This window comes from Hyla sarda, chromosome 2 (genome assembly GCF_029499605.1).
Source record: "Hyla sarda isolate aHylSar1 chromosome 2, aHylSar1.hap1, whole genome shotgun sequence".
Classification (NCBI taxonomy): domain Eukaryota; kingdom Metazoa; phylum Chordata; class Amphibia; order Anura; family Hylidae; genus Hyla; species Hyla sarda.
Window position 1 is genome coordinate 500,663,002 of NC_079190.1, and position 26,908 is coordinate 500,689,909.

The window sequence follows — 26,908 nt, forward strand, 5'->3', positions numbered from 1 at the left end:
CTCCAAAATCCCTCTGTCGCTCCTTCGCTTCTGAGCCTTGTAGTGCACCCACAGAACACTTTACATCCACATATGAGGTATTTCCTTACTCGAGAGAAATTGGGTTACACATTTTGGGGGCTTTTTCTCCTTTTACCCCTTGTAAAATGTCATAAACACGGTCTACAAGAACATTCGAGTGTAAAAAATGAAGATTTTGAATTTTCTCCTTCACTTTGCTGCTATTCCTGTGAAACACCTAAAGGGTTAATACACTTACTGAATGTCATTTTGAATACTTTGGGAGGTGCAGTTTTTCAAATGGGGTAATATATGGGGTACTTCTAATATGAAGACCCCTCAAATCCACTTCAAAATTGAACTTGTCACTGAAAAATTCCAATTTTGAAAAGTTTGTGAAAAATTGGAAAATTGCTGCGGAACTTTGAAGCCCTCTGATGTCTTCCAAAAGTAAAAACTTGTCAACTTTATGATGTACCGTATTTATCAGCATATAACACGCAATTTTTAGGCTAAAATTTTTAGCCTGAAGTCTACCTGCGTGTTATACGCTGATAAGCCGCTGCAGTTCAATGATTTAAAGTGGGCGCTTTAAATCAATGAACTGCATCGGCTTTGCAGGTCCAGAGGCCGCCACCGCTGTCGGCTTCTCTCCCCCTGCCTGCCCTGGGGTCTAGAGCCCTGCTGCCGGCCCTTCTCTCCCCCTGGCTATCGGTGCCGCTGCCCGTTCTCTCCCCCTGACTATCTGTGCCAGCGCCGATAGCCAGGGGGAGAGAAGCGGCTCCGGCAATGGGGCAGCGGCGCCGACAGACAGGGGGACAGAAGGGGCAGCGGCACCCATTGCCGGCGCCGCTGCCCCGTTGCCTCCCCCATCCCTGGTTGCATAATTACCTGTTGCCGGGGTCGGGTCCGCGCTGCTTCAGACCTCCGGTGTGCGTCCCCTGCGTTGTTGCTATGCGCTGCACGGCGCGGCGCAATGACGTCACTCGTCATTGTGCCATGCAGTGCATAGCAACGACGCATGGGACGCACACCGGAGGTCTGAAACAGTGCGGACCCGACCCCGGCAACAGGTAATTATGCAACCAGGGATGGGGGAGGCAACGGGGCAGCGGCGCCGGCAATGGATGCCGCTGCCCCTTCTCTCCCCCTGGCTATCGGCGCCGGCAATAGGGCGCCGGCACCGATAGTCAGGGGGAGAGAACGGGCAGCGGTGCAGATAGCCAGTGGGAGAGAAGGGCCGGCAGCAGGGCTCTAGACCCCAGGAAAGGCAGGGGGAGAGAAGCAGGCAGCGGCGGCCTCTCTCCCGCTGCCTTTCCGGGGGTGTATCGGGGTATACCCATGTACACATGACATTTTGGGATTTTTCACCAAGGAAGGATGCAAGTAGCGTCGAAAATTTACCACTTTGTTTTTTCATGACATATTCTATTTTAACAATCAATCTCGGAATCAGAACAATCGGTAAAAGCATCCCAGAGTTATTAATGCTTAAAGTGACAGTGGTCAGAATTGCAAAAAAGGGCTCAGTCCTTAAGGTGAAAAAGGGCTCAGTCCGTAAGGGGTTAAGGACCAGGCCAATTTTATTTTTGCATTTTTGTTTTTTCCTCCTCGCCTTTTAACCCCTTAAGGACCGGGGGTTTTTCCGTTTTTGCATTTTCGTTTTTTGCTCCTTGCCTTTAAAAAATCATAACTCTTTCAATTTTGCACCTAAAAATCCATATGATGGCTTATTTTTTGCACCACCAATTCTACTTTGTAATGACGTCAGTCATTTTACCCAAAAATCTACGGTGAAACGGGAAAAAAAATCATTGTGAGACAAAATTGGAAAAAAAAACGCCATTTTGTAACTTTTGGGGGCTTCCGTTTCTACGTAGTACATTTTTCGGTAAAAATGACACCTTACCTTTATTCTGTAGGTCCATATGATTAAAATGATACCCTACTTATACAGGTTTGAATTTGTCGCACTTCTGGAAAAAATCATAACTTCATGCAGAAAAATTTATACGTTTAAAATTGTCATCTTCTGACCCCTATAACTTTTTTATTTTTCCGTGTATGGGGCGGTATGAGGGCTCATTTTTTGCGCCGTGATCTGAAGTTTTTAACGGTATCATTTTTGCATTGATAGGACTTATTGATCGCTTTTTATTCATTTTTTCATGATATAGAAAGTGACCAAAAATGCACTATTTTGGACTTTGGAATTTTTTTGCGCGCACGCCATTGACCGTGCGGTTTAATTAACAATATATTTTTATAATTCGGACATTTCCGCACGCGGCGATACCATTTATGTTTATTTTTATTTTTATTTACACTGTGTTTTTTCTTTTATGGGAAAAGGGGGGTGATTCAAACTTTTAATAGGGAAGGGGTTAAATGATGTTTATTCACTTTTTTTTTGCACTTTTTTTTTGCAGTGTTATAGGTCCCATAGGGACCTATAACACTGCACACACTGATCTTTTACATTGATCACTGGTTTCTCATAAGAAACCAGTGATCGATGATTCTGCCGCATGACTGCTCATGTCTGGATCTCAGGCACTGAGCAGTCATTCGGCGATCGGACAGCGAGGAGGCAGGTAGGGGCCCTCCCGCTGTCCTGTCAGCTGTTCGGGATGCCGCGATTTCACCGCGGCTATCCCGAACAGCCCACTGAGCTAGCCGGCATGCTTTCGGTTTCACTTTAGACGCGGCGTTCAACTTTGAACGCCGCGTCTAAAGGGTTAATAGCGCGCGGCACAGCGATCAATGCCGCGCGCTATTAGCCACGGGTCCCGGCCGTTGTTAGAGGCCGGGCCCGAAACGCTATGACGCGGGGCCACGCCGTGGCCCCGCGTTATAGATCGGGAGTGGACACATGACGTTCCAGTACGTCATGTGTCCTTAAGGGGTTAAAAATCATAACTCTTTTTTATATTTTCATCCACAGACCAATACGAGGGCTTGTTTTTTTGTGCGACCCGTTGTCCTTTGTAATAAAATCACTAATTTTACCATAAAATGTATGGTGCAACCAAAAAAATATTATTATTTGTGTGGTGAAATTGATACATTTAACCACACAAAATTGAAAAACGCAATTTTGCAAATTTTGGAAGGTTTCTTTTCCACATTGTACACTTTACGGTAAAAATGACGTGTGTTCTTTATTCTGTTGGTCTATAAGATTAAAATGAAACCCATGAATACATAATTTTCTATTATTCTACCACTTAAAAAAAATCTAACTTTTTAACCAAATTAGTATGTTAAAAATCCCTCTATTATGACGACCTATAGCTTTCCAATGTTTTCATATACGCGGCTGTATGATGGCTTTTTTTTGCGCCATGATCTGTACTTTTTATCAATACCACATTTGCGTATATGAAACTTTAAATTCGCTTTTTATTTTTTGTTGTTTTTTTTATTTGTTGTTGTTGTGTTTTTTTTTTACCTTTTACGCCGTTCACCGTACAGGATCATTAACATTATGTTTTGATAGTTCGGACATTTACGCACACGGCAATAACAAATGTGTTTATTAATTTGTTTATGCTTTTTGGGGCTAAAATGGGAAAAAAGGGACGATTTACATTTTTACTGGGGAAGGGGATTTTTCACACTTTTAAACTTTTTTTTTTTTACACTTTATATGCCCCCATAGGGGACTATTTATAGCAATCGTTTGATAATAATGATCAGTGCTGTGCATAGGACATAGCACTGATCAGTGTTACCGGGGATCTTCTGCTCTGTTCTGCTCAATCTCAGACCAGAGCAGAAGACCCCAGGAGACGGACGGAGACAGGTAAGGGGGCCTCCGGCCGCCATGTTAAATAATCAGATCCCTGTGGCAGTGCCGTAGGCGATCTGATCGTCCATTTTAATTGCCGCAGATGCCGTGATCTGTATTGATCACTGCATCTGAGGGGTTAACGGCAGACATCAGCGCGATCGCTGGTGTCTGCCATTACCAGCGGGTCCCTGGCTGCTGATAGCAGCCAGAACCTGCCGCGTGTGACGCGAGCACCGGTCCAGGGCTTGCGTAAATGTATGTCCTGGTGGGTTAAGTACCATCACATCAGGACATACATTTAAGTCCTGTTTCATTAAGGGGTGTGTATGTGTGTATATATATATATATATATATATATATATATATATATACATATCGTTCCGATACGTTTTAGCAGTATCTCCCTTCCTTTCTCATACAAGCTTTCTCCTGCTTGAGAAAGGCAGGGAGATACTGCTGAAACGTTGTACAGTGGTCCCTCAAGTTACAATATTAATTGGTTTTGGGACGACCATTGTATGTTGAAACCATTGTATGTTGAGACCAGAACTCTATGGAAACCTGGTAATTGGTTCTAAAGGCACCAAAATGTCATCCAACAAAATAGGAAAAAGTGAGAATTAAAGAAAAATAAGTAGATAACTAATAGAGATAAAGCAAATCCTTACATATAAAAGTAATAAAGATCTGCTGGGAGCTGTAATCACTGTCTATGTCAGTGTTTCCCAAGCAGGGAGCCTCCAGCTGTTGCAAAACTACAACTCCCAGCATGCCCGGACAGCCAAAGGCTGTCCGTGCATGCTGGGAGTTGTAGTTTTGCAACAGCTGGGGGCACCCTGCTTGGGAAACACTGGTCTATGTAGAGGACAGGAGCTTCTTCAGGGTCCTGTACAGTACACACAATGTCCTAAAAAAGTAAGATGGAGCCGCCCTCACCTGATGTCCAAAGGAGCAGCTAACCCTGGCCCAAAGAGTAGTACAGAACATGTAATACCTCCCTGTACTGTAGGGGGCGCTACCAGACACCAGTCAGTGCATACACTTCAGTAATACAGGTAAAGAGTAGTACAGAACATGTAATACCTCCCTGTACTGTAGGGGGCGCTACCAGACACCATTCAGTGCATACACTTCAGCAATACAGGTAAAGAGTAGTACAGAACATGTAATACCTCCCTGTACTGTAGGGGGCGCTACCAGACACCCTTCAGTGCATACACTTCAGTAATACAGGAAAAGAGTAAAGAACATGTAATACCTCCCTGTACTGTAGGGGGCGATACCAGACACCAGTCAGTGCATACACTTCAGTAATACAGGTAAAGAGTACAGAACATGTAATACCTCCCTGTACTGTAGGGGGCGCTACCAGACACCATTCAGTGCATGCACTTCAATAATACAGGTAAAGAGTACAGAACATGTAATACCTCCCTGTACTGTAGGGGGCGCTACCAGACACCAGTCAGTGCATACACTTCAGTAATACAGGTAAAGAGTACAGAACATGTAATACCTCCCTGTACTGTAGGGGGCGCTACCAGACACCAGTCAGTGCATACACTTCAGTAATACAGGTAAAGAGTACAGAACATGTAATGCCTCCCTGTACTGTAGGGGGCGATACCAGACACCAGTCAGTGCATACGCTTCAGTAATACAGGAGTTTTACCAGTGAATACCCATTCTAATTGGTCAGTTCATTGACACTTTTCACAGATCTGGACTGTCTGTACATTGTATGTTGAGTCTGGTTTCAACTTACAATGGTCCAGAAAAGACCATTGTATGTTGAAACTATTGTATGTTGAGGCCATTGTAAGTTGAGGGATCACTGTATCTGAACATGGGGAATTAAATCCACCTTTGTTTGCAACTCTCTGGTGTGCTGCTGAACCTCTTTGCTGGATATATATATATTATTGATTATATTTTTATATCCCCAGGACTGTAAAGAGGAAGAGGAGGATATCCCACTGGACCATCAGGTAGATGAAGCTGCGATATCTACAAATCCCCTATAGATGAATATAATGAAGCTTCTCCTAATCTCCTCCAGCAGTGCTGTACACCCTGTTCCAAATTATTATGCAAATTATATTTTTCCCATTTACCTAAATAATTGATGTAAATAACAGTCAGCAGAATTCTCATGTTATCAACTATTAAGAGTACAATTCTAATTTTATTGAACAAACCTCCTAATGATAACAGTATTTTTTTTAACCCCTTAAGGACCAAGCCCATTATAACCTTAAAGGAAAACGGTCACCAGTTCACCCGCACTGTAACGCGATACACCGGGTTATAGTGAGGGTGAACCAGAGACCGATGCGGGTCTCAGACTGTTATACCTACCTGCAGTCTGAAGCCTGTCTCCTCCGAAGGCCCCCCTCTTCCAGCGCTGACTTGCACTTTGAGGCGGGCCCGTCGGCTAGATTTAAATATTCATAAGCGCCGGTCATGTAAGCGCTCGTGCCTACTGAGCGCTCACGTGACCGGCGCTTATGGGACATTTAAATCTAGCCGGCGGGCACGCTTCAAATGCGCAAGTCAGCGCTGGACCCCCCCACATGTGACCCCATTTTGGAAACTACACCCCTCACTGAATGTAATAAGGGGTGCAGTGAGCATTTACACCCCACTGGCATTTGACAGACGTTTGCTAAATTTTATTTTTCATGGACCACTTTTCAAAAAATCTGTCAGACACCTGTGGGGTGTAAATGCTCACTGTGAGGGATGTAGTTTCCAAAATGGGGTCACATGTGGCAGGGTTCCACTGTTCTGGCACCAAGGGGGCATTGTATATGCACATGGCCTTCAATTCCAGCCAAATTCTCTCCCCAAAAGCCCAATGGCGCTCCTTCTCTTCTGAACCCCGTAGTGTGCCCACAGAGCACTTTACATACACATATGGGGTATTTGCATACTAAGAATAAATGGAGTTCAACATTTTGGGAGGCTGGTGCTACCTCAATTTTTTTTATTTTTGCTAAGGGTAATAGGAAAAACTATTACCCTTAGCAAAAATAAAAAAAATTTAGGTAACACCAGCATTTTAGTGATAAAAAAACCCCAAATTTTTCATTTACACGTCCAACTGCTGTCATGCCCCCTCCCGTACACTTGCATTGAGGGGGAGGGGCGTGACGGCACACGAGGGCGGAGTTGTGACGTCATGATACTCCGTCCATGTGATCGGGAGGCATAAGACTTCGAGCCTCCAGCGCTTCCTGCAGTGCTCACAGGTGGGTGCTGCATGCTACAGTAGATTGTGGGGTCCCCAGCGGCTCAACCCCCGTGATCAGACATCTTATCTCCTATCCTTTTGGATAGGGGATGTCTTAGGTCTTATGGTCTGTATTAGGGGCTGAGCTGCCGCGGACATACCGCTTTGTTTGTCACCCTAGAGGGTACCCTGCTATACATTAACTACATGAACCGCTTAGGGTATCCCTCTGGTGTCCCTAGTTCTGCATTGTTGCTCTCTGTCCTGAAGGATATGTGAACCGCCGTGGCAGTTTGTTGCCGGGGATTCACGGTCCCTTGGGAACAGACGGGGATATTCAGACAATCTGTTCTCCGCTACCACTGACGGCCGTACCATGTGCAAGCTCTTTGCGTTCCCTGGCAGGCACTCAGGTCTCTTTTGAGGTTCCTCATCTGTCACGTCTGCCGGCCACCTATCGTGGGGTGTAGAAGGATATAATACCCTGGCTTAAGACTTGCCAATGTAAAAGGGTATCCTAATGTTAAAGGACGTGTATAAATATTGATATAAATATTGTATATTATTCCTCCTTCCTTCCTTTTCCAAGTGTTATCAACTTACTCTTGTTTCCCTTTGTAAATTGTACGGTTTAAAGGGGTACTCCACCCCTAGATATCTTATCCCCTTTCCAAAGGATAGGGAATAAGATGTCAGATCACGGGGGTCCCACCGCTGGATCTCGGCTGCAGGACCCACCTGTTGCGGCTTCCGGAAACGCTGGAGGCTTCGGCTCCCGACCACGGTGACGTGAGATCGTGACGTCACGACTCGGCCCCGTGTGACGTCACGCCCCGCCCCTCAATGCAAGTCTGAGGGAGGGGGCGTGTCACGCCCCCTCCCATAGACTTGCATTGAGGGGCGGGGCGTGATGTCACACGGGGGCGGAGTCGTGATTTCACGATCTCACGTCACCGTGGTCGGGAGGCGTTAGGATGAGAGCCTCCAGCACTGCCGGAAGCCGCAACAGGTGGGTCCTGCAGCCGAGATCCTGGGGACCCCTGCGATCTGACATCTTATCCCCTATCCTTTCAATAGGGGATAAGATGTCTAGAGGCGGAGTACCCCTTTAAGTAATTCCCAACACAGGGTTAATAATACAAAGGTTTATTCACTAACACACTATAAATACACTATATAACTTTAGCTAACATATATATATATATATATATATATCCGTATAATATCAATGTATCTCAGTGTATACAACAATGGCTAAGACAACTTCAATACATTAACATTATACTAGTTACATTACAATTTAACCCAATACAATGTTTTACCCGCCCACCTAATCACACACCAATACACTCACACAAGTACTCAGTCCAGAAGAGCTTTCTGTCCCTAAGGCTATAGGAGTTTGTGATAGCAATGAGAGGGTCAATGCTTAATACAGTTAACAGGGATAGAAGGGGTTAATGCAGTGTCTTGGTAGAGAGGGGTGGAAAGGGGTTAGTGAGTCTTGGGATAGGAGGGTAAAGGATAGGGTTAGACTGTGGAGTGTAAGCCAAGAGAGGGAAGTTGGGGCAAAGGTAGAGGTTGCAGGCAGGAAAGTGGGTGCCCAGGATTATACTTAGCAGATTATCAGGGTGTTGGGATCCTTGGTGCATGAGATGAGGCAGGACAGCAGTCTGATGATGGTCTATCTTTCTTGGGCCTGGATCCTCACTGCCTCATAGAGTTGCTCCCTGTCATGGTCACTGCCTCCTAGGATGACTCCCTCCTTAGTTTATATAGGTAACTTCATGGAATGTCCTCACAACCTCCTCCCTGGCCAGATATCCCCAGGCACCAACACAGGTTTGGTGGGCACAAACCAGAGAATGTTTGTAGACAATGCCACCTGTGCTTTGGCCTCTTTATGACCTGGCCAGATATACCAAGGCTACCATGATATGTGCATGAGGCTAAGTGGGCCGATTCCAGGATGTTTTACAAAACATCCCAAAATATGCCTCTGGTCTAATGACTATTATATTGCATTTTATGACATGCCCCAAGTCATGTAAGAAATATTCCTGTTTGTGAGACATTCCTATAAAGGTCTTTTTTAGGGCATAGGTTGATGTGAGATAGATCGATTTAAATATGATTATATGATGCTTCCCTTCACATCGGGTGTTCTTGGCATGTCATACTCTATGATTCCCTTCTCCACAGGCCAAACAATGGTCTCGCCTGTCACTCATCTCACAGCTGCCGCGTCCGCGGCTGGCACTCCGGTACCCCACTCCTGGTGCGAGTTGTCCGAAGGAATGCTCCGTTGTCTACTATGGACTCATACCAGTCAGCCAGCCAGTGGTCTGCATGGTTTCCTCTGCCGCCTGTCACACATTACATAGTTGATGTATCTGCGGCTAGAGTCTGATACCTCACTACTGTGTGAGGCTTCTGATGCAGTGTCCCGTTGTCTACTATGGACCCATACCAGTAAGCCAGACTGTGGTCTACATGGTTGCCTACACCACCTGTCATACATCAAACGGCTGATGTATCCGCGGCTGGACTTCCGGTATCTCACTACTGTGTGAGGTGTCAGACGGAGTGTCCTGTTGTCTACTATGGACCCATACCAGTAAGTCAGACAGTGGTCTGCATGGTTGCCTTCACCGCCTGTCCTACATCAAATGGCTGATGTATCTTCGGCTAGAGTTCCAGTACCTCACTACTTGTGAGGTGTCCGACGGAGTATCCCGTTGTCTACTATGGACCCATACCAGTGAGCTAGACAGTGATCTGCATGGTTTCCTACGCCGCCTGTCTTACATCAAACGGCTGATGTATCTGCGACTGGTGTTCCGGTACCTCACTACTGTGCGAGGTGCCGATGAAATGACTTGTTGTCTTCTATGGACCCATACCAGTAAGCCAGACAGTGGTCTGCATGTTTTCCTATGCCACCTGCCATCACATGGCTGGTGTATCTGTGACTGGACTTCCGGTACCTCACCGCTGTGCGTGGTGCCTGACGGATTGACTCGCTGTCCACTATGGATCCATACTAGTAAGCCAAACAGTTGTCTGCATGTTTTTTTCTGCCCCCTGTCACACGGCTGCTGTATTTGCAGCTGGAGTTCCGGTAGTCCACTGCTGAGTGCGGTATACGTAAAACTGACCCAGCGCGTCCCACGGACTTTATACGAGATGTCAGGGATGCATTCTACGGCTCCTATTCCTCCCACCTATGACAAAGGGGCACAGTTATCACCTGTCTGATTCTTCCCTTTTCGTCAGATGCCTGAGGGTGTTCTTGTTTGGCCAGACTGTTGTCTACACTGTTTCCGCCATCATCGCTCTCTGACCTCTAGGCTGCCGCGGACATAGCCAGGTTTCCTGTACCTCACTACTGGGTGAGGGATCTGAAGTAGGGTCCCTACAGGTATACGGGATTGATACCAGTCAGACAATCCTTCGTCTGTTGGGTTTTCTACACCACCAGGTCGCCCGTTGGTTAGGCCGCACTCTAGTACCCCGCTTTCTGTGGGAGGTTGAATGAAGCGACCCTGGGTGCTCACACTACCATGGTGTAGTTTTGAGTGAGTCTCCCCATGTTACTCCATGGGCCTTATACAATTCACTACATACTGGTTTACAGTGTTACCTACTTGGTCAGGTCTCCCTCTGCTTCCTGCTACTCTGTCTACAGACTGGTATCTCACTCCACTGTGTGTTTCCGTATGCGGGACCTGGCATGGCCGCGGTCCATCTGCCACATAGCCAGACTGTGCCTGCATGGTGTTCTCATCCACCTAGTCACCTTCCCCATTTCTGCCGATGCCGTGGATGCAGTCCGGTGTCTCTCTTTCCAGGTGCAGTTCTGCAGAGTGTGTACCTGTGGGTTCTTGAGACCCTTTCTACCTGTAAGTTACACTGTCAGAATTTTTCCTGCTCCACATTCATTCTTCATCTCCTGAGTCGGCGTCTGCAGCCTTGGTGTCTGGCGCCGTTAGGGGATGGGGTGTGGGCTTCTTTTCTGCAGGTCCCAGGGACTTTCTCAGCAACAGCAGCATCACTCTGTTCTCCTTTCTTAGGTTGCACTATTTGGTCTGCTAGAGGCATACCTCCCTTCCTGCTGGTCCCTTGGATGTCTGTGGTTTCTTTCATGTCCGCAGTCTTAGTACCCCACTGCTATTGTGGGGTATCAATATCTGTGTTCCTACCTGTGCTAGGACCGCTCTGTAGGTGTAGAGCCCACCTTTCCTTTCGTTCGGTGGGGTAAGCCTCTGGGCTTCTGGTGTTTTTGTTTCCGCAGTTCTGCGGTGGTTGAGCACTTCTGTTCGGACACGGGGCCTTCTGGGGCGACAGTCAGTCCAGCCTCCAGGTGTTTTTTTTCTGGGGTTTCTGTCTGGGGTGGCTCAGGCACCTACTCGTTACTGTCTGGACTGGCTCTCAACACGTCTTGTACTTTTTGTCCAACTCCAGTGTACAGGATTCCGATCCCTCTTGGGACACATGGTGGCTCCTCCAGACAGCGATGGTTGCCGATGGGGCCTGGGGGCTCCATCCACCCAGTACTTGCTGTGGGGCAGCATTTCCCTGCTCCTACTGCACCAGGGTACTTGGCATGGGTGTAGATTTTTTTTTTTTCTGCGCCAAGATGATGCCATCGCGCTGTTCCCACTATATAGGTGGAGTATCTGGCAGGGCCCTTGTTTTTCGCTGAGAGCATTCAACAGAGCCTTTTCCTGTCTAGGCTTGTGTGCTTCCTGTCCACTATCACAGCCTGGCTCTCTCTCTCTCTCTCTCTCTCTCTCTCTCTCTCTCTCTCTCTGTTTTTCAGTTATCTACTGCTGCTCACGCAGCCTTGGCTCTCTCCTCTGTTGGAGTAGTTTGTACAATCTCCCTTGAAGGGTGTGTTTTTCCTTCCCTTTTGTCTGTGTCAGTTGTACTGCACTGACACCACATTCTTCTGGAGTCATCCTTCCTGTGCCCAGACCCTAAGAGGGTTCTCATTTATTTCTCTCTCCGTTCCCGTTCTGGTGGGATGTTTTCTTTGGAGTGCTCTGGTCCGCTCGGACCACTCGGGCCTATGACTGTTAAGTCTCTTTGGTTTGGACTCTGTCCTAGGATGCTGTGCCGTGCCTTCTTTTCAGACTGCTCTTCCGATTCCTTTTGCCTTGGAGATGGTTCAGGTCTTGGGCATGTGTAGTGATCCGGCCAAGACGCCTCGGCGATCCCATTAGTTGGGGCAGTCTTTCTGTTCTGCGCTCCTTCTCTTCTTCAGGGAAATCTGTCGCCCGGAGAGTTTTCGCGGACGTCTGTTTTCCTTACTCTTCAGGGGTTTGTCTTCCACGTGAATTACATCTTTCTTTTTTTCCTGTGGTTACTTGTCTTTCTATATGACCCGAGTGTCTTGGGGACGGCCCCTTCCTTTGGTGTCCTAGTCCATCTCTTTGGATGGGAGATCTTCCGGGAGCTCCATTTCTGGGCCTAGTGTGTCTCCGACCTGGGGGCTCGTCCGCAGACCTTGTGGACACGTGAGTTCAGTCTCAGGACTGATTCCTTTTCTCTGGTGGTTGTTTTTCCCACCCTAGGGGACTGCTTTGGTACATCCCATCAGTAAGGTGTCCCCCAATGAAGAGCGACCGATAGAAGGAGATTTTTTTTGTACTCACCGTAAAATCTCTTTCTCGTAGCCTTCATTGGGGGACACCACACCCACCCATTTCTTCATCTTTTTTCCCGGACTATTTTTTTCCGGTTCTTGGGTTGTTTATCCGGGACGTATGTGTTTGTTGGCTTCTCCTACTGCTTTGTGACAAAACTGATTACCTCACTGCAGGTAAGCGGGTAAATCCTGCCAGGGAGGAGCCGACTTTTTTTTCCTAGTGTTGGTGCCTCCTAGTGGCAAGAGCGTATACCCATCAGTAAGGTGTCCCCCAATGAAGGCTACAAGAAAGAGATTTTACGGTGAGTACCAAAAAATCTCCTTATTTAATCTTTGTGACACTTAAATATAATTTGCATAATACTTTGGAACAGGGTGTATATGATCTATATGATCTGGTGTTGGTTGTGGTCGCTTGTGGCAATAAATTGTTTCTTGTTCCATAAAAGATTGTGGTAAATGTCATTCTCTGTGGACATGCACTTGGCAATATTCTGGATAAATGTAAAGTTCTCCAATGTAGATCATGGACTAAATAACAGCACAATCAATATCCAGCAGACCTGTATATGGCGGGTGGATTAATCTCAGTTACTTATAGATCACCACAGTGATCCCCAAAAAAAAATATTTCCCATATATTATAAAAACTTTGTACTTTATTGATATTTCTCCACACTTAGGACAAACAGATTAAAATTACAGTGCCATTTTCTCCATGTAATGACCCTAAAGTACAGGCAATGCCAGCCTGACTGCCTGACACTAGTTATATAGGTATCGCATGCACCTGCAGTGTGCTATGCGAATGGACACAGCACTGGATTTAAAATCAGTTCTCAGCCCCCCTCGACATGTTTCGCTGCTATCCGCAGCTTTGTCGAGAGGACAATGGGCACTGAGTGCAAAACGACAATACGGGAGTTTTTAAAACCTCCCTTGATGACATCACCAGGCCGGATCTGCTGACAGCAGATTGGCTAGGGTACTATCCACCCTGTCAATACGCTATCAATTTGATTGATGTTGTGAATTACCTATCATTGTCCTGGTATTCTGACCAATCTGCCGTGGTTTCTAGTGTGAGGAGCGTGATAGGTCCAGTGTCCGCACACGTGCCTGCGCAGTGACCTCTGAACCAGCACTTGTGTTTACATTCGCCTCTCTCTTCACTGATGCGCAGTGACATCTTTGCGAATACTTAGTGCAGGGACGGCGCCAGCCGTTACATAGATGCGCAGATCTTCTGCGCGAGTTCTTAGTTTGATTAAATAGTGTAACAGTGCCATCCCAAAATATCGTCAATAAAACGATATTTTGTTATTTTGGGATGACACTGTTAAACTATTTAATCACTTTATTTTGGCACTCAACACCAACACTATTGGTATGTTTTTCACCTCAGAGATACACGAAAACACAATACATTTTTTGGATCTTAAGATCTCATTGGAATCTGGAGGCAGCGTCAAACCTCGAATATATAGAAAACCAACATCTACTAACAGTTTTCTTGAGTGAGGCATTTACCATCCGAGCCCCCTCAAGAGAGGAATTCCAGTCAGCCAATACATCAGGGCAAGACGGAACTGCTCAACTGACAAAAGCTTTTTGGAGAAAAGTAAATTACTGTATAAACGGTTCATCAAAAGAGCCAAAAGGGTCCTCCATTGGGCTTTCGCGAGAACCAAAGACACCCCGAGCCAAGAGTTGCTAAGAAATAAATCCCCACCTGCTGAACAAGTCAAAACAGTACGGTGCATCGGTACAAATGATGGAAACAACAGACAGGTAGTGAACATCTTGCGCCAATATTGGCCTATATTACAAGCAGATGGGGACTTGAGGGAGGGGATTCCTCCCTTCCCCTCGATTACGTATAGAAGAGGGAGAAACATACGGGAACATTTGGTTTATAGTCTCTTCCATGACAAACAGGAAGGTACATGGCTACAATCTATGACAAAAGGATCTTACCCATGCGGCAATTGTACTTTTTGTACATTCATGCCAAAAGTGAAAGAGTTCACTAACCCGATTGATAACCGCACATATACCATTAGAGAATTTGTCAACTGCCAAACAGGTGTGGTGTATATTGCCCAGTGCGGATGTACCAAGCTATATGTGGGTAAAACCACACAGCAATTGAGGAGGAGGATATCCCAACATTTGAGTACTATCCGCACTGGAACAGATACACCTTTAGCTAGACATGTACGTGAAGTACATGGAGGGGACCTTATGACCCTAAAATTTTGGGGGCTGTCTAAAATGAGATTGGGCCCCAGGCGGGGGAACCTAGACAAGAAATTGCTTAGAGAGGAGGCAAAGTGGAATCAGAGGCTGAAGAGTTTAAGTCCGAATGGACTGAATGAAGGGTTTATCTTCTCAGCATTTATTTTATATTATCCTGCTGAAATAATTGGAGTTAATCAAATGTTACAACCATTCTCGCACATAGCCAAGTTGATGTACATATACCGGAGAAGAAATTGTGCTGCCACCGTTGAACATGACGAGAGCGCTATCAAGGGAAGATACAAGAGTAAATTATTAATATGAATAAAGCAATGAACCTATCAGAGATAAGACTATCTTAGAAAAACAATAAGGAGAAGAGAACGTGATGGGTCGGGGTAGTTAGGGAATGGAGAAATAGCCCTTAACACAATTAGAGGTAGCATATACTAATTTATAATATGTAAAACAAGATTGGGGATGAGAAGAAGTCACCTATATAAATGCAAATAATCGATTCAGACTACTCTAATAATTAAGAAGATGATTGGGGAGAGAAGAAATTACCCAAATATGAATATAGTAATAGTGTCAATAATGCCCTAATAATAAATGGATTGCTTCTCAAGTTATGATGCGCATGTGGTGAACTTGGGTCCTATATCCATCTAACTCAGAGTGTGACATCTTGAGTATCAATGTATATTGAGCCATATAATATCTTACCTACTTGAGCCAATAGATTGTTTCCTCTGAGAATGGAAGTGAATACTTAAACGTGAGATTGCTGTATCCCCAAGTCAGTAGATGGACCCGAGTACAAAATGAAACTAAGAACTCGCGCAGAAGATCTGCGAATCTATGTAACTGCTAGCGCCGTCCCTGCACTAAGTATTCGCGCAGATGTCACTGCGCATCAGTGAAGAGAGAGGCGAATGTTAACACAAGTGCTGGTGCAGAGGACACTGGACCTATCACGCTCCTCACACTAGAAACCACGGCCGATTGGTCAGAATACCAGGGCAATGATAGGTAGTTCACAACATCAATCAAAATGATAACGTATTGACAGGGTGGATAGCACCCTCGCCAATCTGCTGTCAGCAGATCCGGCCTGGTGATGTCATCAAGGGAGGTTTTAAAAACTCCCGTATTGTCGCTTTGCACTCAGTGCCCGTTGTCCTCTTGACAAAGCTGCGGTTAGCAGCGAAACATGTCGAGGGGGGCTGAGAACTGATTTTAAATCCAGTGCTGTGTCCATTCGCATAGCACACTGCAGGTGCATGCGATACCTATATAACTAGTGTCAGGCAGTCAGGCTGGCATTGCCTGTACTTTAGGGTCATTACATGGAGAAAATGGCACTGTAATTTTAATCTGTTTGTCCCAAGTGTGGAGAAATATCAATAAAGTACAAAGTTTTTATATATATATGGGAAATAGTTTTTTTTATCACTGTGGTGATCTATAAGTAATTGAAATAACAGCACAATACACTAAAATCTCCCTTAGTGGACAGTTTCTTATTTCCCGGCAGAGTTCCATAAGACTTAATGCATTTGTACCTTCCGAATAGGGGACACTTCTAATAGGGGACACTTCTAATAGAGGATGCGGACACCCCTGTGCTGAACAACATATTCCCAATAGGGGACAACAAGGCTTCTATGCCAGCCCCTACCTTGTACACAGGGCCGACTTCGGGGGTAAGGAGGGGGGGGGTAAGCCAATACCCCAGTTAGGGGCCCTGGCCCCCGCTGCAGCCCCAGTGCAGAATCAGAAGACCAATGTTGAAACATCTGTCTCTTGCTTCTGTACGTCCACCAGCCACACAAGCGCCCCCCCCCCCTCTTAAATCCCCTTCCTCCGTGCCACTTTATTTCCCCTGTGCCAAATAATATCCCCTTGATCCTTCCTGTGCCATTTTATTCCCCTTTATTACTCTTTGTGCAAATTCATCACCGCCTGTTTACCACCCCCGTGCCACATAATTTCCCCTGTGCCTTTTCTTTCCCCCCCCTTGTACCCCCTGTGCCATGTTATCCTCCCCTCTGCCATTTTATCCTCACCTGTGCCAGTTTATTTCCACTTTATTCTCCCTGTGTCAGATCCTCCCCTCTTTATTACCCACATGTGCCACTTCATTTCCCCCTTCCCTTTTCCCTCTGTTTTTCTATTTACCTGGCCAGCAGGCTCAGGTGCAAGGGCTCTCAGCGGGCTTGATGTCCTCTATGCTGCACTTACTGGGAGAGTGTCAGGATCCGGACTGGTATGCGGGGAGGACACTGGTAGGGGATCCTCTGTGCCAGAGAATCGATGGCGTGGGCCGTACCAGGGGAACAGAATCTAAGGGATTACTGGTTTTCACCAGAGCTCGCCGCAAAGCGGGATGTACTTGCTGCGGCAGGTAACCCCCAGGTCGTTTCACCCAGTAGCGACTCAACCCCTCTAGCGGCTGAGACTGGCGCAGGACACAAGGACAAGGCAAAGGCAAGGTCAGACGTAGCAGAAGGTCAGGGCAGGTGGCAACGGTTCGTAGTCAGGGGCAACAGCAAGGGTCTGGATACACAGATGATGGCTCACAAAAAAACGCTTTCACTGGCACTAGGGCAACAAGATCCGGCGAGGGCAGGAAGGGGAAGTGGGTTTATATGTGTAAGGGAGTGATTGGAACAGATTGGGCCAGGCACCAATTAACGGTGCACTGGCCCTTTAAATCTGAGAGACCCGGCGCGCGCGCGCCCTAGAGAGCGGGACCGCGCGCGCCGAGACTGATCAGAAGGAGGACGGGGCAGGTGAACAGATCGGGATGCGACCCGCAGGTAGGCACGTCCCGCCGCGTGGATCGCATCCCCGCCGGGGGAAAGAGAGAAGCACTCCATGTCAGAGAGTCTGACCGGGGCGCTGCAAACAGGAGGTGAATGCCGCGAGCGCTTCGGGGGAGGAGAGGGACCCGGAGCGCTCGGCGTGACATAGACATTTATAAAAACCTGTGTAGAAGAGTGGTTCAGTTGCCCATAGCAACCAATCAGAGTTCTTCTTAAATTTTTCACAGGTCTGTTTAAAAATGAAAGCAGTAATCTGGTTGTTATGGCCACTGCTCCGCTCTTCCTCTGCTCAGGTTTTGATAAATCTCCCCATATTTTTTTTTTTTTTTTTTTTTTTTTTTTTACACAACATTAGTGCAGCCTCATCTAGGATACACAGATCAGTTTTTGGGCACCGGAGTTGATGAGTAAAATATTCCATTAATATTCTATCCTGTCTGATCACCACATAAGAGGATCTTCCCTAGTTCATACCTTCTTCTTCTTCTTCTCCTCAGTTCCTTAATGTTGGATCCGTGGAGGAAAGTTCTGGAGGAACGAAGAGAGAACTGGAGGAACCCCGATCAGTGTCAGAGAATGGTGAGAGTATAAATCCACCCGAGAGGTGTCCCCATCCTCTATATCCCCCAGACTGTAAAGAGGAAGAGGAGGATATCCCACTGGACCATCAGGTACACAAGGATCAGTACAAGGATCAGGTCATGATGGAGGATCACCAGTCCCTCACATCACCAGGTAAGAGGAGAGAGCAGGTTTGTGGATCTCCTAGATTTCCCCATCATCTGATCATCACATATAACAATGGATTCAGTCACTGTGTTTATTTCCTATAGATGGATCCAGTAGTATAAATCCCCCAGAGAGATGTCCCCGTCCTCTATATCCCCCGGATTGTAAAGAGGAAGAGGAGGATATCCCACTGGACCATCAGGTAGGTATTGGACATGATCTTTCTCTTCAGGAAACATTAGTCCTGCCTCATCTAGAATAGAACATTTTTAAATCTCGTATATATTATATCTATTAACCCCTTAAGGACTCAGCATTTTTCCACTTTCGTTTTTTTCTCCATGCATTTTAAAAATCATAACGCTTTCAATTTTGCAACTACAGACCCATAGGAAGGCTTGTTTTTTGCACCAACAATTCAACTTTGTAATGACATCAGTCATTTTACCCAAAAATCTACAGCGAAACCAAAAAAAAAATATATATATATATATCTATATATATATTTGTGGGACAAAATTGAAAAAAAAAAAAACATTTTATAATTTTTGGGGGCTTCCGTTTCTACTCAGTGCATTTTTCGGTAAAAGTGACACCTTTATATATATTCTGTAGGTCCATACGATTAAAATGATACCTGGAAAAAATCATAACTACATGCACGAAAATTTATACGTTTATAAATTTCCTCTTCTGACCCTTATAACTTATTTATTTTTCTGCATGCGGGGAGGTATGAGGGCTCCTTTTTTGTGCTGTGATCTGAAGTGTTTATCGTTTACCGATGTTTCGATCGGACTTTTTGATCGCTTTTTATAGAAAAAGAAAATGTTATGGCACCGTATTTTCCGGCATATGTTACAACTGGGCGTATAAGACGGCCCCCAACTTTTACAGTTAAAATATAGAGTTTGGGATATACTCGCCGTATAAGACTACCCCTCTACCGCGATGTACGGTACCTTAACAGTGATTAGCTGGTTGTTGTATACAAAGCCTGCTTGGATTGGTCATCTCTCCCTGTCTCCCCAGCCCTCCCTGTCTCCAAGACTATCAAATCGGTACACGCCTCTTTCACCCGTCTGGCCCGCCCATTTATCCTATTACCTTACCTCCTTTTCTGCCTCTCAGATCTCGCACCTGAGCCACCGTTGTATCTTATTAACGTACCACTTTCTATGCCTCTCTGATCTCGCAAATGCACACCGCTTCACAGCAGTCCTCAGGAGAAAGATCTGAGAGGCAGAGAAAGAGGTACAGTAATAGATACATACAAGGGCAGCGTGGACGATTGAAAGATGCATGTTTTTCTGGGCACAGTGCCGCTCTCTCTCTATCCATACCCCAGGTGTCCCGGCCGACTGCAGCACCCGCCCTATAAGACGACACCCGGCGTATAAGACGACCCCCGACTTTTGAGAACATTTTCCTGGGTTAAAAAGTAGTCTTCTACGCCAGAAAATACTGTAAAAAAGTGACCAAAGATACGCTATTTTGGACTTTGGAATTTTTTTAGGTATACGCCATTGACTGTGCGGTTTAATTAACAATATATTTTTATATTTCTGGTATCACACGGCGATACCACATATGTTTATATTTTTATTTACATAGTTTATTTTTTTTTATGGGAAAAGGGGGCGATTCAAACTTTTATTAGGGAAGGGGTTAAATCACATATATTAATAATTTTTTTTTTCACTTTTTTTTTTTTTGTGCAATGTTCTAGCCCCCATAGGGGACTATAACATACATTATATTTAGAGATGTGCGAACTTACAGTAAATTCGATTCGTCACAAACTTCTCGGCTCGGCAGTTGATGACTTTTCCTGCATAAATTAGTTCAGCTTTCAGGTGCTCTGGTGGGCTGGAAAAGGTGGATACAGTCCTAGGAGACTCTTTCCTAGGAATGTATCCACCTTTTCCAGCCCACCGGAGAACCTGAAGGCTGAACTCATTTATGCAGGAAAAGTCATCAACTGCCGAGCCGAGAAGTTCGTGACGAATCAAATTTAATGTAAGTTCGCTCATCTCTAATTATATTGATTGTAGGCACTGATCAATGCTATTCCATAGCATATCACTGATCAGTGTTATCGGCGCGCCACTGCTCCTGCCTGGATATCAGGCATGGAGCTGTGAATCGGTGATCGGACAACGAGGAGGCAGGTAGGGGCCCTCCTTGTGTCCTAACAGCTGATTGGGACACCGCGGTGGTCCCGATCAACCCGACTGAGCTGCCGGGAATGCTTTTTTTAAACTTTAGAATCCTTAAAGGGTTAATACCGGGCATCACTGGTATTAGCCACGGGGCCAGGCTATAATTAGCCACCGGGACCGACCTGATATGACGCGGGTTCACCGCATGACTTCACGTTATACTTCGGGCGCAGGGCGTACAGGTACACCCTGCGTACTTAAGGAGTTAAGGACCAGGCCGATTTTATTTTTGCATTTTCATTTTTTCCTCCTCGCCTTCTAAAAACACTTTTTTTTATGAGGACTTTTTTGCGTGACCCGTTGTCCTTTGTAATGACATCACTCATTTTACTTTAAAATGTATGGCGCAACCAAAAAAATATTATTTGTGTGGTGAAATTGAAAAATTTCACCACACAGAATTGAAAACCGCAATTTAGAAAATTTTGGAAGGTTTCTTTTTCACACTGTACACTTTACGGTAAAAATAACATGTTGTCTTTATTCTGTGGGTCAATACGATTAAAACGATACCCATGATTACATAATTTTCTATTATTGTACCGCTTAATAAAATAAAAACTGTTTAACCAAATTAGTGTGTTTAAAATCCCTCTATTTTGACGACCTATAACTTTCTCATTTTTCCATATAAGCGGCTGTATCATGGCTCATTTTTTGCGCTTTGATCTGTACTTTTTATCAATACCACGTTTGCCTATATCAAACTTTAAATTTTCTTTTTCTTTTTATTTTTTGGAATGTGATAAAAAAAGCATCAATTTTGGACTTTTTATTTATTTATTTATTTATTTATTTTTTACGTTTACGCCGTTCACCGTACAGGATCATTAACATTATATTTTGATAGTTCGGACATCTACGCACACATCGATACCAAAAATGTTTATTAAGTTGTTTATGCTTTTTGGGGGTAAAATGGGGAAAAAAGGGCAATTTAAATTTTTATTGGGGAAGGGGATTTTTCAAAACTTTTTAACTTTTTATTTTATTTTTTTTACACTTTATGTGTCCCCATAGACTTGATTGCTAATACTGATCAGTGCTATGAATAGGGCATAGCACTGATCAGTGTTATCGGCGATCTTCTGCTCTGGTCTACTCGATCTCATACCAGAGCAAAAGAGCCCGGGAGACGGACGGAGGCAGGTAAGAGGGCCTCCGGCCTCCATGTTACATGATCAGTGGCAGTGTCGCATCCGGTCATCCATTTTAACGCCCGCATTGCCGCAGCTGATGTCCACCGTTAACCCCTCAGATGCCGTGAACAATACAGATCACGGCATCTGAGGGGTTAACGGTGGACATCAGCTCAATCGCTGATGTCTGCCATTACCAGCGGGTCCCGTGACTGGTAAATGTACGTCCTGGTTCGTTAAGTACCATCGCATCAGGACATACATTTATGTCCTGTGTCGTTAACGGGGGTATATATATGTGTATATGTATTAATAATATTGATTATATTTTTAAATCTCCAGGACTGTAAAGAGGAAGAGGAGGATATCCCACTGGACCATCAGGTAGATGAAGCTGCGATATCTACAAATCCCCTATAGATGAATATAATGAAGCTTCTCCTAATCTCCTCCAGCAGTGCTGTACACCCTGTTCCAAATTATTATGCAAATGTTATTTTTCTCATTTACCTAAATAATTGATGTAAATAACAGTCAGCAGAATTCTCATGTTATCAACTATTAAGAGTACAATTCTAATTTTATTGAACAAACCTCCTAATGATAACAGTATATTTTTTAAACCCTTAAAGGGGTACTCCAGCGGAATACATTTTTTTTAAATCAACAGGTGCCAGAAAGTTAAATAGATTTGTAAATTACTTCTTTAAAAAAAATATTTACCCTTCCAGTACTTTTTAACAGCTGTATGCTACAGAGGAAATTCTTTTCTTTTTTCATTTCTTTTTTGTCTTGTCCGTGTCAGGAACTGTCCAGAGCAGCATAGATTTGCAATGGGAATTTTCTCCTGCTCTGGACAGTTCCTGATACGGGCATCAGGTATCAGCAGAGAGCACTGTGGACAAGACAAAAAAGAAATTCAAAAAGAAAAGAATTTCCTCTGTAGCATACAGCTGCTAAAATGTACTGGAAGGGTAAAGATTTTTTAATAGAAGTCATTTACAAATCTGTTTAACTTTCTGGCACCAGTTGATTTAAAAAAAAAAATGTTTTCCACTGGAGTACCCCTTTAAGGACCAAGCCCATTATAACCTTAAAGGAAAACGATCACCAGTTCACCTGCACTATAACCCGATACACTGGGTTATAGTGCGGGTGAACAGGAATCCGATGCGGGGTCTCTGACTGCTATACCTACCTGCAGTCCAGAGCCCCGTCCCCCGAAGGTCCCCCTCTTCCAGCACTGACTTGCCCCATGAGGAGGCCCGCCGGCTAGATTAAAATATTCATATGCGCGGGTCATATGAGCGCTTGTGCCTACTGATCGCTCACATGACCGGCGCTTATAAATATTTAAATCTATCCGGGCCCGCCTCAAAGCGCAAGTCCGCACTGGAAGAGTGGACCTTCGGGGTACTGGGGTTCCGGACTGCAGGTAGGTATAGCAGTCCGAGACCCCGCATCAGTCTCCTGTTCACCCTCGGCTATAACCCGGTGTATCGCGTTACAGTGCGGGTGAACGGGTGACCGTTTTCCTTTAAGGACCAGTGCATTTTTTGCACATCTGACCACTGTCGCCTTAAGCATTAATAACTCTGGGATGCTTTTACTTATGAATTTGATTCCAAGATAGTTTTTTCGTGACATATTCTACTTTAACATAGTGGTAATTTTCGTCGATACTTGCATCATTTCTTGGTACAAAAATAAATCAAAAATTTCATAAAAAAATTTACCATTTTTCTAACTTTGAAGCTCTCTGCTTATAAGGAAAATAGACATTCCAAATAAATTATATATTGATTCACATATACAATATGTCTACTTTTGCATCATAAAGTTGAGATGTTTTTACTTTTGGAAGACACCAGAGGCTTCAAAGTTCAGCAGCAATTTTCCAATTTTTCTCAAAATTTTCAAAATCTGAATTTTTCAGGGACCAGTTCTGTTTGAAGTGGGTTTGGGGGGCCTTCATGTTAGAAATACCCCATCAATGACCCCATTATAAAAACTGCACCCCTCAAAGTATTCAAAATGACATTCAGAAAGTTTGTTAACACTTTAGGTGTTTCACGGGAATAGCAGCAAAGTGAAGGAGAAAATTCAAAATCTTCATTTTTTTTTTTACACTCGCATGTTCTTGTAGACCTAGTTTTTGATTTTTTTTTTACCAGGGGTAAAAGGAGAGAAACTACCCTAAAATGTGTAACCCATGTGTCAAGCTCTGTGAGTGTACTACAATGCTCAGAAGAGAAGGAGTCACATTTGGCTTTTGGAAAGCAAATTTTGCTGAAATGGTTTTTGGGGGGCATGTCACATTTAGGAAGCCCCTATGGTGCCAGAACAGCAAAACATCGTTAAAATCGGATGTGTAAATAAAAAAAAAATTCTGGTTTCTTCAAGGGGTAATAGGAGAAAATGCCCCCCAAAATTTGTAACCCCATTTCTTCTGAGTACGGAAATACCCCAATACGTCAAGTGCTCTGCTGGCGCACTACAATGCTCAGAAGAGAAGGAGTGCATTTGAGCTTTTGGATAGAAAATTTAGTCGGAATAGAAGTCGGGGGGCCATGTGCGTTTACAAAGCCCCCCCATGGTGCCAGAACAGTGGACCCCCCCCCCCCCACATGTGACCCCATTTTGGAAACTACACCCCTCACAGAATTTAATAAGGGGTGCAGTGAGTATTTACACCCCACTGGCGTTTGACAGATCTTTGGAATAGTGAGCTGTGGAAATGAAAAATGTAATTTTTTATTTTCATGGACCACTGTTACGAAAATCTGTCAGACACCTGTGGGGCGTAAATGCTCACTGCACTCCTTATTACATTATGTGAGGGGTGTAGTTTCCAAAATGGGGTCGTGTGGGGGGGGGTCCATTGTTCTAGCACTAAGGGGTGCTTTCTCTCCAAAAGCCCAGTGGCATTGTAGTTCGCCCGCAGAGCACTTTACATCCACATATGGGGTATGTTCTTACTCAGAAGAAATGGGGTTACAATTGGGAGGATTTTTCCTATTTTCTCTTGTGAAAATGAAAAATTTAGGGTAACACCAGCATTTTAGTTAAACAATTTTTTTCTTTTTCATTTTCCCATCCAAATTTAACGAAAATTCATCAAACACCTGTGGGGTGTTCAGGCTCACTATACTCCTTGTTACATTCCGTGAGGGGTGTAGTTTCCAAAATGTGGTCACATGTGGGTATTTTTTTTGCGTTTATGTCAGAACCGCTGTAAAATCAGCCACCCCTGTGCAAATCACCAATTTAGGCCTCAAATGTACATAGCACTCTCACTCCTGAGCCTTGTTGTGTGTCCGCAGAGCATTTTACGCCCACATCTGGGGTATTTCCGTACTCAGGAGAAATTGCATTACAAATTTTGGGGGTCTTTTTTTTTCCTTTTACCTCTTGTGAAAATAAAGAATGGGGCAACACTAGCATGTTAGTGTAAATATTTTTTTTTTTTTTTTACACGAACAGGCTGGTGTAGACCCCAACTTTTCCTTTTCATAAGGGGTAAAAGGAGAAAAAGCCCCTCAAAATTTGTAACACAATTGCTCCAGAGTACGAAAATACCCCATATGTGGCCCTAAACTGTTTCCTTGAAATATGACAGGGCTAAATTAGGGATTGCATAGGGGTGGACATAGGGGTATTCTACGCCAGTGATTCCCAAACAGGGTGCCTCCAGCTGTTGCCAAACTCCTAGCATGCCTGGACAGTCAGTGGCTGTCCGGAAATGCTGGGAGTTGTTGTTTTGCAACAGCTGGAGGCTCTGTTTTGGAAACACTTCCATACGATACGTTTTTCATTTTTATTGGGGGGGGGGACAGTGTAAGGGGGTGTATATGTAGTATTTTACCCTTTATTATATGTTAGTGTAGTGTTTTTAGGGTAAATTTGCATTGGCGGGGGTTTACGGTGAGTTTCTTGCTAGGAGTTTATGCTACGGCGGAAAATTTGCTGCAGCTCAAACTTGAAGCAGGAAACTCACTGTAAACCCGCCTGTGTGAATGTAGCCTGTACATTCACATGGGGGGGGGCAAACCTCCAGCTGTTGCAAACCTACAACTCCCAGCATGCACTGACAGACCAGCTAGCGGCGGGGACCAGAATTCCTATGGACTTACCTGTACGCCCTACGTCCTTAAGGATTCAGGATGCAGGGCGTTAAAGGTTAAATAGAATTTGCATAATAATTTTGAACAGTGTGTATATCATCTATATGATCTGGTGTTGGTTGTGGATATAAATTTTTTCTGGTTCCATTAAAGATTGTGGTAAATGTCGTCCTCTGTGGACATGCACTTGGCAATATTTTGGATAAATGTAAAGTTCTCCCCGGTAGATCAAGAACTAAATAAAAGCACAATACACTAAAATCTCCCTTAGCGGACAGTTTCTTATTTCCCGGCAGAGTCCCATAAGGCTTAAAGGAGTACTCCACTGCTGATGGTTTTCCATGTATATTGTGCCTTGCAGCGAGTTGTACCTATTTGCACATTTTAGATGGTCTATTGTCTTTGTAGCTCTTCTTTTGTGAGCTCTTTGTTGCTGGCCGGAAGTTTGGGATTCTGGTGACTGGCGATTCCTCTAGCCTGCTTCATGTCGGCCATGTTGTGAGCGCCACCTCACTTACTCAGCTGTGATGTTTTCTGCTGCACCTCCTCCCAGCTGCCACTCTGCCCTGCCCCTCATGAATATGGTAATCACATTTGCACATTTAGTTTTTTTAACCGAGTCATTGGTTGTGGCGGTCATTGGCTAATGATCAGCCAATAGCTGTTCAGAACAGATTCCGCAGCACCTACCGTATATACTCGAGTATAAGCCGAGTTTTTCAGCACGATTTTTCATGCTGAAAACGCCCCCCTCGGCTTGTACTCAAGTGAACTCTCCGCCTGTCAATCCCTTAATCAGTGGTCTTCAACCTGCGTACCTCCAGATGTTGCAAAACTAAAACTTCCAGCAAGCCCGGACAGCCATCGGCTGTCCGGGCATGCCGGGTGTTGTAGTTTTGAAACCTCTGGAGGTCCGCAGGTTGAAGACCACTGTGGCCTTCGTCATCATC

The 26,908-nt window shown here is 44.8% G+C and overlaps 1 protein-coding gene across 1 annotated transcript in view; it reads left to right on the plus strand.

The window, feature by feature from the left end:
- LOC130357519 (uncharacterized) overlaps positions 1–26,908 on the plus strand; it is a 43,245-nt gene that overhangs the window by 11,912 nt on the left and 4,425 nt on the right. The window contains exons 5-9 of the mRNA XM_056560216.1: positions 5,740–5,781; positions 18,242–18,479; positions 18,578–18,675; positions 22,177–22,218; positions 26,367–26,456. Coding sequence (XP_056416191.1) covers positions 5,740–5,781; positions 18,242–18,479; positions 18,578–18,675; positions 22,177–22,218; positions 26,367–26,456 — 510 coding nt within the window. The remainder of the gene's footprint in view (positions 1–5,739; positions 5,782–18,241; positions 18,480–18,577; positions 18,676–22,176; positions 22,219–26,366; positions 26,457–26,908) is intronic.